Source organism: Triplophysa rosa, linkage group LG1 (assembly GCF_024868665.1).
Source record: "Triplophysa rosa linkage group LG1, Trosa_1v2, whole genome shotgun sequence".
Taxonomy (NCBI): domain Eukaryota; kingdom Metazoa; phylum Chordata; class Actinopteri; order Cypriniformes; family Nemacheilidae; genus Triplophysa; species Triplophysa rosa.
Genome location: NC_079890.1, coordinates 6,262,112 through 6,273,811, shown reverse-complemented (window position 1 = coordinate 6,273,811; position 11,700 = coordinate 6,262,112). Strand labels below are relative to the sequence as shown.

The window sequence follows — 11,700 nt, the reverse complement described above, 5'->3', positions numbered from 1 at the left end:
ATCAACACTATGTTAAATAATATAATACATTTTGGGATTCAGTTTCAAAAAGATTCAGTTTTCCTGAATGACTAAGTGTTGTGTTTTTGGTAGTGTGTGAATCTCCTTTGAATGGAATCTATGTCTCTACGTAATGTGACTTCTTTAAAATCCCACAGAATGATCTGAAAAACCAGTCCGAGTATTTCCAAACAAGATTTCTAAGATAGCTTAAGAACACAATACAAAGAATTGCTAGTCATGGTTCTGGAAAAATGTGTACGCCTAATAATGGGTGCTTCTGCATAGATGTGTATATGTACAGTTGTGTGTACTGTATGTGTGGGTGTGTTTGAGTAGGCTCAATTAAAGTATAAATAAAAGGCTGCTCATTTCCTGAAAACAAAGGACAGTCACTTCATATCTACTCCAGTTATTGGCTTGGCAACACTAAATTTATTGAATATTAAGGGAGGTTTTCAGTGTCTGTCCATTATACTGTCAGCGATCTAAAGGACTGAATCGAAAAAAAAAATGTCCGCTTATTTTGCACGTTTAAAAAATATAATTACACGCAAGCGTGACTCAGCCAACTCTGGGCCACCTCAGGGTGTTACTGTGGAGACAGGAGAGGGCGATTATGGGAAGGAGGACAAGAAAAAAATGTCTTTTTTCAACCCACTGGACCCGGTGCCAAAGTATGAATTTTACGCCAAGGACACGTGGACGGGACGTGTGAAAAATACCAGGCCATCTCTAGATGTTTTGCGCAAGCCAGTAAGTAAAGCCTTTGTTTAATGAAAAAAGATATTTTATTAATTTTATTGACATTGAATCAAATGAACTGATTTTTTATTATACCCAAAAAGGATTTAAATGCACAATAGTATTATTGTAATACTATTGTGCATTTAAATCCTTTTTGGGTATAATAAAAAATCAACTCTCACAGTGTTTATATAATCCACACTTTGAGAGTGTGGATTATATATACACCGTGAGTGTTAATTTGACCTTTTTTTACACTGGCAATTTTACTGTGCACCAATGACAGCTTGTTACTTTTTATTTTACACCTTGTAAAATGAATACCCATATATTTTTGAAAACACAGCAAGGTGACGACGATCTCAACCCCCCACTGGAAGATGATGGCAGACCAAAAGTCAAACTTGTTCGCTTTGGATGGGTTCTGGGGGTTCTGGTAAGAGATATACATGTACATAAATATAACAACAGGAAAGAAAAAGCATCAATTTGATCTTTCGTATTGATTGAATAAATAGAAAGCAAATGACTAAAAGAGTGGTCTTTGTTTTTAAAGTTTGTGTTGTGAGTTTTAGAATACATATCAATAATGTCTTGTACTAACCAAGATGCTCAAGTCTTTAATTAAAACCAATTTTTATGTAAGCTCTGCCGGCCACACTGTAAACCCGGATAAGTTGAGTGTACTTCAACATTTTGAGGAAACTGATTGCCTTAAAACAGTTAAGTAATGTGTTTTTGATATTTGAGTAAAGTGAACTTAAAATGTTCAGCTCATCCAACAAAAAAGGGCATTGCACTAAATTGTAAGTAGACTGAACTTAAAATAATCAGTAACATCAACTGCTCTATCAAACGGTGAAATGTAATTTCTTTGCTTTGTTGTTGCACTGTTTCAGCGGTTACTTCGGTGGAAACTTTGGACCAAACATTTGGATTATTATAAAATTACAATTTATTGTTTAAACCAAAGCTTAAATATAGCAAAAGAAATTGCCCAGATAACAGAAGTTTGTTATAAGAACGTTCCTTAGAGAGTTTTAATGTTTTTGAAAACAATCATAATACTAATCTGTAATATAAATCAGTTTACAAAGAAATAACACAACACATTCTTTATCAGTGATTCATAATGAGCACCAATTGAAATCAGCTAGCAGATTTCTTTGCTTTTTACCCCAAACAAACAGGTTTTAACTCACTGTTTCAACAGTTAAACAGGACTTAAGCAAATGTTTTAGTAGTGAAACACAAGAGTCAATAGCCCAACTAAAGCAAACACTGATCACCATAATGGTAGTTTAATCACTTGCTAAAATTATTTTATTATTGAGTTCAACTAACTTAAAATTAAAACATTTCTTTACTTAAACATTTTGAGGTAACCGATTACATCAATATTTTTAAGTACACTCAACTTGTCCGGGTTTACAGTGTGGCATGGAATGATGGCACTTGGGTGGTCCACTCCTGTTTGCCAGGTTTGGGCCACAAGCAAGCCAAAGCAATGCCGCATATCAGCCAAAAACAAAACAAACAAAGCAGAACTGACCCAGATTTAAACAACAGTTAATTTCAATTCTGGCCCAGATTTATCCTAAAACCAACACCTTTCTGTGCTCCTGTTTGACAGAATTTGTATTGAATTTCATTATTATTATAGTGGGCCGCGTTTCCCGAAACCTTCTTAACGCTACGTCGTTCTTAAGTTATACCTTAAGTTGTACCTTATCGTTAATATGTGTTTATTTGTTTTTTATGTGTAAGTTATATGTTCGAAAGGTTGGCCTGGAGCACTCTTAGCTATACCTTATCACCGTTAAGAGTTTATCCCGCTAGTGGCCACTGTGGAAAAAGCTTATTTATTATTACTTATTATTTTAGTGCATTTAAACCGTGAAAACCTGGATACAATTTATGCTGCAATTATAATGATAGAAAAGTTAACCTGTCATGGCAGCAAATAGCTTTTGGATCGTGTTGGTCTAACTTTGTCAAATACAAAGCCCCTAAATTCAGCTCTTTTTTCCTGCTATAGCTGTTGATTATATGTTCCGGGCTCTGCACTTTTGTTGAGTAAATAATGACACTATAGCAACATATATGATAATATATAATATAAATAAGGGGTTCCCAAACACAGATACAATCAAAGGTAGGCTATCTCATGGCACACCTTTTAAATAGAAAATAGGGAAACAACACACATTCACTCCCTTTACTTTTTATTTTTCTTGTCATGATTGAATTAATTTCAATATCAAAATACCTCATTTTAGGGCTGCTCAATAATGGCATACTTGTTTATATCATTCCCTTGATATTGTAAGTGCACAGCAAAATCCCCAGTATTAAATCAACACTGCTCAGAGTACATATGGGCCCACTCCACAGAGTGTTAAAGTAACACTGATGTAGCGTTGAATATAATGAGGTAATTAAGTGATTCATTAGTGATGATTAAGCTTTAATGATGAACACCTGCTGTTAACAAGCAGAATCACTGAAGGAATGAGAAACACAAGAACTACAACTGATGTCCAATCATTACAGTAGATGAAATCAACTGAAGGTAAATAAGACATTAAATCTCTCAAGATCTGAGTAAACAACAAACAGGAATAACAGCTTAATTTACTAAACAATGTTTTTATTTCTGTCAAAGGTTTAGATGTTGAAATTTTATTGGTCAAAATAAGATGTCACCATTATGGTGGTCAGTGTTTGCTTTAGCTGCGGGCTCTTGACCCTGAACTACTTTCGCTAGATTTTCTCAGCAACAATATATATCTATATATGTAGAGTAGTAGAGCTAGCAGTTGCTAGTGTTTTTTATGTAATGACTGAGTCCTTGTGGCTTGTACTAGATGAATTTGAAGTTGCTATTAAACATGTCGTTGATAGTTCAACACAGTTTATTGTTAACAATTCCGTAAAACTAAACATGAGAAATTAATTTGTCAGACATAAATTTAAAACTGATCCACTCTTTTATTTGGATGCACACAGACATCAAGAATCAGCGTATGAATCTCAACAATGGTGACAATAAACAGAAAGTTTCATGCTGCAATGCATGCTGGGTAACGCCATAGTACAAAATCCCAGATGTTAATTCTTGAAACTAACAAGCAGAAAGCACTGCCTATTTTTTGAGTGCATTTCTTTAATTATGCTCATGTATTTATCATGAAATATCATTACATTTGATTAAAACATTGCTTTAAAAGGTAAATGTGCTAAGAGCCCAACTAAAGCAAACACTGACCACCATAACGGTGACAGCATTTTTTGAAACAATGAAACATCAATATTAATTCTCAATAGTAACTTCTGTGGACGTCGGACCGGAATAATCTGGTTAGTAGTAAATTCAGCTGGTAAAGCTGTTTGTAGAGAATCAGATCTTGAGAGATTTAATGTCTTCTTTTATCTTCAGTTGATTTCGTCTAATGTTGTGATGGATGTCAGTTGTAGTTCTTTTGTTTCTCATGTGATTCTGCTTGTTAACAGGTGTTTGTCTTTAATGCTTAATCATCTCTTAATGAATCACTTAATTGCCTCATTATATTCAACACTACACCAGTGTTACTTTAACACTCTAGGGAGTGGGACCATATGTACTCTAAGCAGTGTTGATTTAACACCGGTCATTTTGCTGTGGGATGGGTGTTTGAATCAAGATCACAATCTGTTAACGATTAATCGTGCAGCTCAACAAATATCAATGTAAATGAATACACTGACAAAAAGGGTAAATTGTTCAATTAAACTTGAGATTTATACTGGGGCACGACAGACTGCTGCTAACCAGACGAGGCGCAAACATTGCGTGGAGCAGAGGGAGACCATGTGCCAGTGTGATGCCCAAAAATCCTTATAGACTCCTGCCTAATTATGACTGCCCCATTTCCCACTAACATTAGGGTTTGGATTTTACTTTGTCTGATGCAGTAATTTAATCTTTTGTCTACATATTGTGGCAGCACTGGTGTAAATTATAATGTTACATCTTTTTGCCTGATTCACCCCATTTCACAACAATTTTCCCACTGTATGAGCCTTTGGGGTATAGCAACCATCTCAGAAGCAAAGATGTTTAAAGCACACATTCAGGAACTACTAACCCTAAAAATAATAAGAGCCAGCAGCCCAACTGAAAGAAACACTGATCACACTAATGGTGACTTATAAAAATTCAACATTTAAATCTCAGTAAGAGCTTTTGTAGATCTATGACCTACAGTAACTAGCTGGCAACAGTGTTGCCAATATATTACTGTAAAAATAGCTGGTAAGGCTTAACAGTGTAATCTTGCAGCAGTATCAATGAGGGGAGTCGTAAACTGGCGGGGCTCAATTTAAACACTGACTGCAATGAGTTTGCTGCTGTTGTGTTTCAGATTCGCTGTATGTTGAACATCTGGGGAGTCATAATGTTTCTACGACTTCCATGGATCACATCTCAAGCCGGAATCAGTAAGTAAATAATCAGACATTATTCTTATTGAAACATTGTCTTTCAAACAAACTTTAAAGTCAAAGTAATCATTCTTTAAAATGACATATTTTACTTACAGTTCTCACCTACGTCATTATCGGCATGTCTGTTACTGTCACAACTATAACGGCAACGTCAGTGTCTGCGATCTCCACCAATGGAAAGGTCTACTCTGGTGAGTAACAACAGCTGGTCATCAACTGCATTGCAAAAATTTTATGGTCAGTATTTTTGTCTTGTTCTCCAGACAATTATCAAATCACCCTGAAAGGGATAGTTCATAGACCGCTTCATAAAATAATTTGATGCAACTCGTATAAAGAAAAATTATATATAAAAATATATGTCTAATTTGGCAGGATATATAAAATAGATAAAAACATAACATACATGTTCATGTATAGTTTCCATAGATACAAAAAATATATGTCAAATACTTGTATATATATATATTTAAAAATATTACAAAAATGGCCATTTTTATATGTCACAAATATTTTAAAGAAATATATGGGACTATGGATAAAGCAAATCATTAGCATAACCAAGCATTACCATCAGGATGATCAGTGTCTACTTTAGTTGGGCTGTTGAGTCGTGACGTTAACTTGTTTTCTTTCATTGTTGTGGTGTTTTATAAAAAACACCTTTGTTAAGATATTGATAGGCAAAGGCAGACCTGCAGTTTTTCTTATATGGATGTTGTTAAATAAACAAAAATCAGAAATAAATGTGGCATTCATTTGTAGTTACGTTGTGTTTGAGTGACTATAGGTGTTTTAATGGATAAAATCTGTCTTTCAGGGCCATTGAGAAACAGTCTAAAATCTTACATTGAAATGTCATTGATGGTGCAAACAATCATGGAACAGTTTTGAACTGCTGGTATCCAGCATGCATTGCAGCATGAAGCGTTTAGGTTGATTGTCACTATTGATGAGGTTTTCATGTGGAATCTCTAAGTGTTTCTCAATGTTCATGAAAAAAGTTTACATCAAAACAACAGCATTTGCTTCCCCAACATTTCTACAAATTAACACCACATTATTTCATCATTTCTTGAGTTAACATCCACCCGAAGAGCCCAAAACACTTCTGGCACATCTTTGTTTTTGCATATCAAAGCACAGGTGTTCATTAAAACACTACAGCAATGAAATAAAGACAAGTTAAAATTAAGAGTCAACAGCCCAACTAAAGGAGACGCGGATCACCCTTATAGTAATGCTAAATATGCTCTATCCATATACAATATGGCCATGTATTCATTAGCTATATAGGACTCATATATTTATGTATTTGGGAAAATATTTGTGACATACGACAAGGTCCATTTTTGTAATATTTTGAAATATATATAGCATATATGTACAAGTATTCGACATATATTGTTATATCTGTGGTAAATACATGAACCTGTTTTATATATATTATATTTCTATATAGGTTATTGTTTAAAACAATATAATTAACCTACTAGGTTGGTTGGATTCATATTTATATTTTACTTATCCTCATGCCATCCCACACTTTAGTTGACCACAAACAAATAACTGCTTATTATCGTCAGGGCTCAAAATGGCAAAGCTCCAAAAAAGCACATACATTCATCATTAATGTAATCCGAAAGTAGTCCAGTGGTTTAATATATGTTCCTGATGTGAAACGAAACACTTGTGAGGGAAATCAAATAATATTTTTAATTTATTTAGTGATTAATATGTTGTGTATTCGTGTAAACCTACATATTCAAATTTAAATATGGTGGCACATCATGAAAGTATATTTGGCACCAAACATTACTTATGACAAATGTAAATTTAATTAAGTTGCCATTTAACAATTTTTGCAACTCATATGTTCCTATATTTATCCAGGTGGCACCTACTTTATGATTTCTCGAAGTCTGGGTCCTGAGCTGGGAGCACCTATTGGTCTGCTCTTTGCCTTTGCCAATGCTCTTGCCTGCTCACTCAATACAGTGGGGTTTTCAGAGACTGTCAGAACTGTTCTCAAAGTGAGACATGCATGATTACATACGGTTAATGAATGTTTTATTGTGTTTTATTTATTGTTGCATATTTGCAAACTCGGAGAGCTGCTCAAATAAAAAATTAAACTTTTAAATGGGTTATAAAATGTGGTTAGAGAGGGAGACATGAATCTGCTTTAATGACTTGTTGCTGGTGTGTTAATTTAATATAAAAGTATACACTTTACACAGGAATTAATACTACATAAAACTCACTTGAAAAAGATGATTCCAAAGAACAGGCACCAGAAAACAAAGACATTTCACATAACTGCTATTATGTTATATGCTATTATGTTAACTGCTATATTTAGACACTAACAAGAATGGCTTACTCTTACTCTTGTTATACTTTATTTCTCTCAGGACAACAATGCTGAGATGGTGGACCCTGTCAATGATGTGAGAATTGTAGGGACAATTACTGTTGTTATTCTCCTCCTCATCACACTTGCTGGCATGAGTTGGGAGGCTAAGGTATTCCATACTCTGTTACTGTATCTTGCTGTCAACACTGCACCTTTAACTTCCCAATAATGTCACTTTTATTGCCAATGCATGTGATGTTTTCCTCTTTGTTTTTGTCGGATCACAGGCCCAGATTCTATTCTTCATTGCACTCATACTATCCTTAGCTAATTATTTTGTCGGGACAGCTATTCCTCCAACCAAAGAAAAGCAGGCTGTGGGATTCTTTAGCTACCGATGTGAGTATGCTGATGCTAACATGCAATCCTAAAGTAATGCTGCCTTTAACCATGCTGCCATTGCCAATTGCCACGTCATTGCCAAACGGCTAAAAGACCAGTTTGCTGACCAGCTAAACCAGTTGGCTTCCCAGTCAACAATTTAAAAAAAAGTACCATTATGTTGATCAGTGTTTGCTTTGAACACTGGGTATTGTTTGACTCACCATGACGTGAGGAATCAAATGAGGCCACTCTCATGATTTTATAGCAAAAGTTTCAAAAGTTATAGGCAAAAATAGCCATTTTTAATATCTATAGATTTTCATGACGGAATATGATGTCATTGGGTGCATTCAAATCGGCATGAGCTCAGGATTTAGAGAAAAAAGGGAATTTTACGAATACGGTTCAGAAGTTATGGGCAAAAATGTATTTGAAAATTTGGACTGTTGGTGGTGCTAGAGGGTTTTAGTTAGAGACTCCAAATTTGAAAAACAATAACATATGAACCAAATTTCATAACTTTCCTACGTACGGTTCTATGGGCTGCCATATGGTTCTATGGGCTGCCATAGACTTCCATGGCGGAAGAAGAAATATAGCTGCAAGCAGCAATTACGGGGTCAAGCCTAGTGGCACAAAGGAAAACGATTTTGAAAAACACAGGGAAAGGCACTTAGGGTGTACACACATTTGCCCGGTTGCTCTCAATAGCGCCCGAGCGTGATTGTTCCCACTCCCCCGCTGGCCTGCACACACACTGTACTTTACGATCCAGACCCGAGCACGCTTTCGTCATTACAGTGCGACTGTTTGGAAGAGAACCGGAAGAAACATGCTCTCTCGCAGCACAATTGGAGTTCATCCGAATGTTACGTTTGTGGCTTGTTTTTCTAATTAGATTTTTGAACGATGATACCCAACGCTCTCACATGCGTAGAATATTGGTCCCTCGGTCTGTCATTTATGTTTCTCAATGTTCACGCCATCGTGCTGCACGTCTCAGAAGATTTTTACATAGACAACTTTTCGTCACCATGTTGTTTCAATAACTGACGTGCGCTTCTTGTTTTTGTCGACTTCCGTCTGTCGCATAAATGACGTCATGCATCATGTTCCGCACTCCAACGTGGTTTGCGCTCACACTGCCCCCTTTCCAAACCAAACCACGCTCCAGATACCTCTTCCAACCAGGCCAGGGTGCAGTAAGTGAACCGCGCCCGAGCGTGGTTGCGAGCATTCACACTAGTCAATCGAACCAGGCTTTAGGGGTCAAACACACCCGGGCGCTGTTCGATTGGGACAGTGTGAGTAGGCCCTTAGTACACAAAAAACTGCTCATATCGTTTGACCACTAGCTGGCGCTGACACCAAATTTTTGTGAGCTACACATGTGCCAGTGGTGATACATACAGAGATTTGTGTCAATACACAAAAGTGTCATGAAGAAACAGCCACATGACCCTTGGCATGCTCGCCTAAGAATGTGTTGAGGCTGTATATGGAACCATTTGATCAATCAAAAATCTTTTAATAACTTTTTGTCAGGAGTGTCTCTACATGCCATGTACCATATTTTGTGCCAATCGGACAAACATTTAAGGACAAGTTCGAAAAAGTATGTTTTTAATAACATTCAATATGGCAGACGGGAAGCATAGTGGAAAATTACGAGTTTGGTATCGAATTTCTAGCAATGTGAATAAAATCACATTATGCTAAATATTTAATATGTTGTAAGCAGTTTCTTGATCTTGATCACTAGGAGGCGCTGGCCTAAAACTCTACAGGTCATCTCACAATACAGTCACAATGAACCATGTCAAGTATCGTAGTGATACGCAATTGCGTTTATGAAATACTGCATTTTATTTATTTTTGTTGTAAAATTTATATCAAGTGAACAAGAGTGCTACTGATGTTGTTTAAAAAAGTTTTGTGTCAATATTCCAAAGTATTGCGAACATACAGCCATATGAACCTTTGGCAAGCTCACCTACAGATTCATTGACGAGGTATATGAGAACTATTCGATTAATCAAAAAGCTTTTAATTACTTTTTGTCAGGCTGTATACAAATGTTGTGCAAATCTGACAATTTTGAAGGAGGAGATCGAAAAAGTATGCTTTTTATATAATTCAATATGGTGCACAAGAAGTATGGTGTAATATGACAAGTTTGATATCGAAGAACTCAGCTTGAGCCAACAAATATACTAATGTAAATCATATTACATTATGTTTATATTTTCATATGCTATAAGCATTTAAACAAATTGTGTTATATCTTTTGACTACTGGGGGGCGCTGGCTTAAAACTTACTACAGGTACTCTCAGAATATGGTCATGATGACCCACAGAAAGTTGTTGTTACAATACGCCATTGCCTTTGGAAAATACTGCATTTTAAACCAAATTTTAAATGAGTGGCGCCTCAATGGCGTCATGACTCAAGGAATCAAACGAGACCACTCTCATAATTTTAGATGACAGAGTTTAGAAGTTTTAACCAAAAATAGCAATATTGTAATATCTTGATTAAACTTGATGCGTCACCTCAGATCCAGACCTGCATGACATATACCAAGTTTTTGTGAATAAGGCCAACTTCATCCCTGCCTTTGCCACACAGTCCGACATCAACATTCTAGGCCTCACTGAGACTTGGATTCATCCTGATGACTCTGCAACTCCTGCAGCTCTGTCCGCTACACACTCATTCTCCTACTCTACCTGTCTGTCCGGGAGGGGTGGTGGAACAGGTTTGCTTCTCTCTAACAACTGGAATTAAACATATCTGTCCTCACTATGCACCAACACCTCATTCGAATATCATGCTGTTACCGTTACTTTTCCTACCCGCCTCCATGTTGTAATAGTTTACCATCCACCAGGTCTGCTTCATGACTTTGCCGATGAACTAGACGTGCTTCTTTCCTCATTTCCAGAGGATTTCTTCGTACTGTTTGGAGACTTTAACATCCACTTGGAGAAGTCCTACGCTATGACCTTCTCACCCTTCTCTCCTCATTCGACCTCTCCCTCCTCGGCACCTCTGCCACCCACAAGTCTGGAAACCAACTGGACCTCATCTTCACCCGTAACTGCACTCCCAGTAATATTAAGGTTCAACCGCTCCACATCTCGGACCACTTCTTCATCACCTTCAGTTTGCATCTGCCTACATGCAGCACAACCACTCCTCCACCAATCTCTTTTAGACATAATTTACGCTCTCTCTCACCAGACACTCTCTCCTCTGCTGTTGCGACCTCTCTTCCTCCCCTCTTCTCATCATTAGATGCAAATACAAGGCTGCCAACACCTTGTGCTCAACACTAACATACTGCCTTGACAAACTCTGCCCTCTGTCATCTAGGCCAGCTCGCACCACTCCATCCTGCCCCTGGCTGACAGACATCATTTGTGAAAAACGAACTAAGCTCTGGGGCGCTGAGAGAAAATGACAAAAGACTATGAACCCGATGGACCTCTGTGAGTACCAGTCCTTACTCTCATCTTTCTCAGCGAGCATCCACACAGCCAAGACATCATCAGATACACGCAAACTATTTAGAACATTTAACTCCCTCCTCTGCCCACCACCTTCACCACCGACCTCCTCATTGACAGCTGATGATTTTGCTGACTTCTTCACAAAGAAAACCTCATTGATTAGCAGCCAGTTCCCTGCTCCTGTCACCTCCATACACACACCTGCCGCGTCCAG

General features: G+C 37.0%; 1 protein-coding gene across 1 annotated transcript in view; it reads left to right on the top strand.

The window, feature by feature from the left end:
* The first annotated feature begins 396 nt into the window (after nt 1-396).
* slc12a10.3 (solute carrier family 12 member 10, tandem duplicate 3) overlaps nt 397-11,700 on the top strand; it is a 57,315-nt gene continuing 46,011 nt past the window's right edge. The window contains exons 1-7 of the mRNA XM_057332652.1: nt 397-756; nt 1,094-1,183; nt 5,151-5,226; nt 5,328-5,423; nt 7,126-7,265; nt 7,647-7,757; nt 7,876-7,987. Coding sequence (XP_057188635.1) covers nt 514-756; nt 1,094-1,183; nt 5,151-5,226; nt 5,328-5,423; nt 7,126-7,265; nt 7,647-7,757; nt 7,876-7,987 — 868 coding nt within the window. The 5' untranslated portion in view covers nt 397-513. The remainder of the gene's footprint in view (nt 757-1,093; nt 1,184-5,150; nt 5,227-5,327; nt 5,424-7,125; nt 7,266-7,646; nt 7,758-7,875; nt 7,988-11,700) is intronic.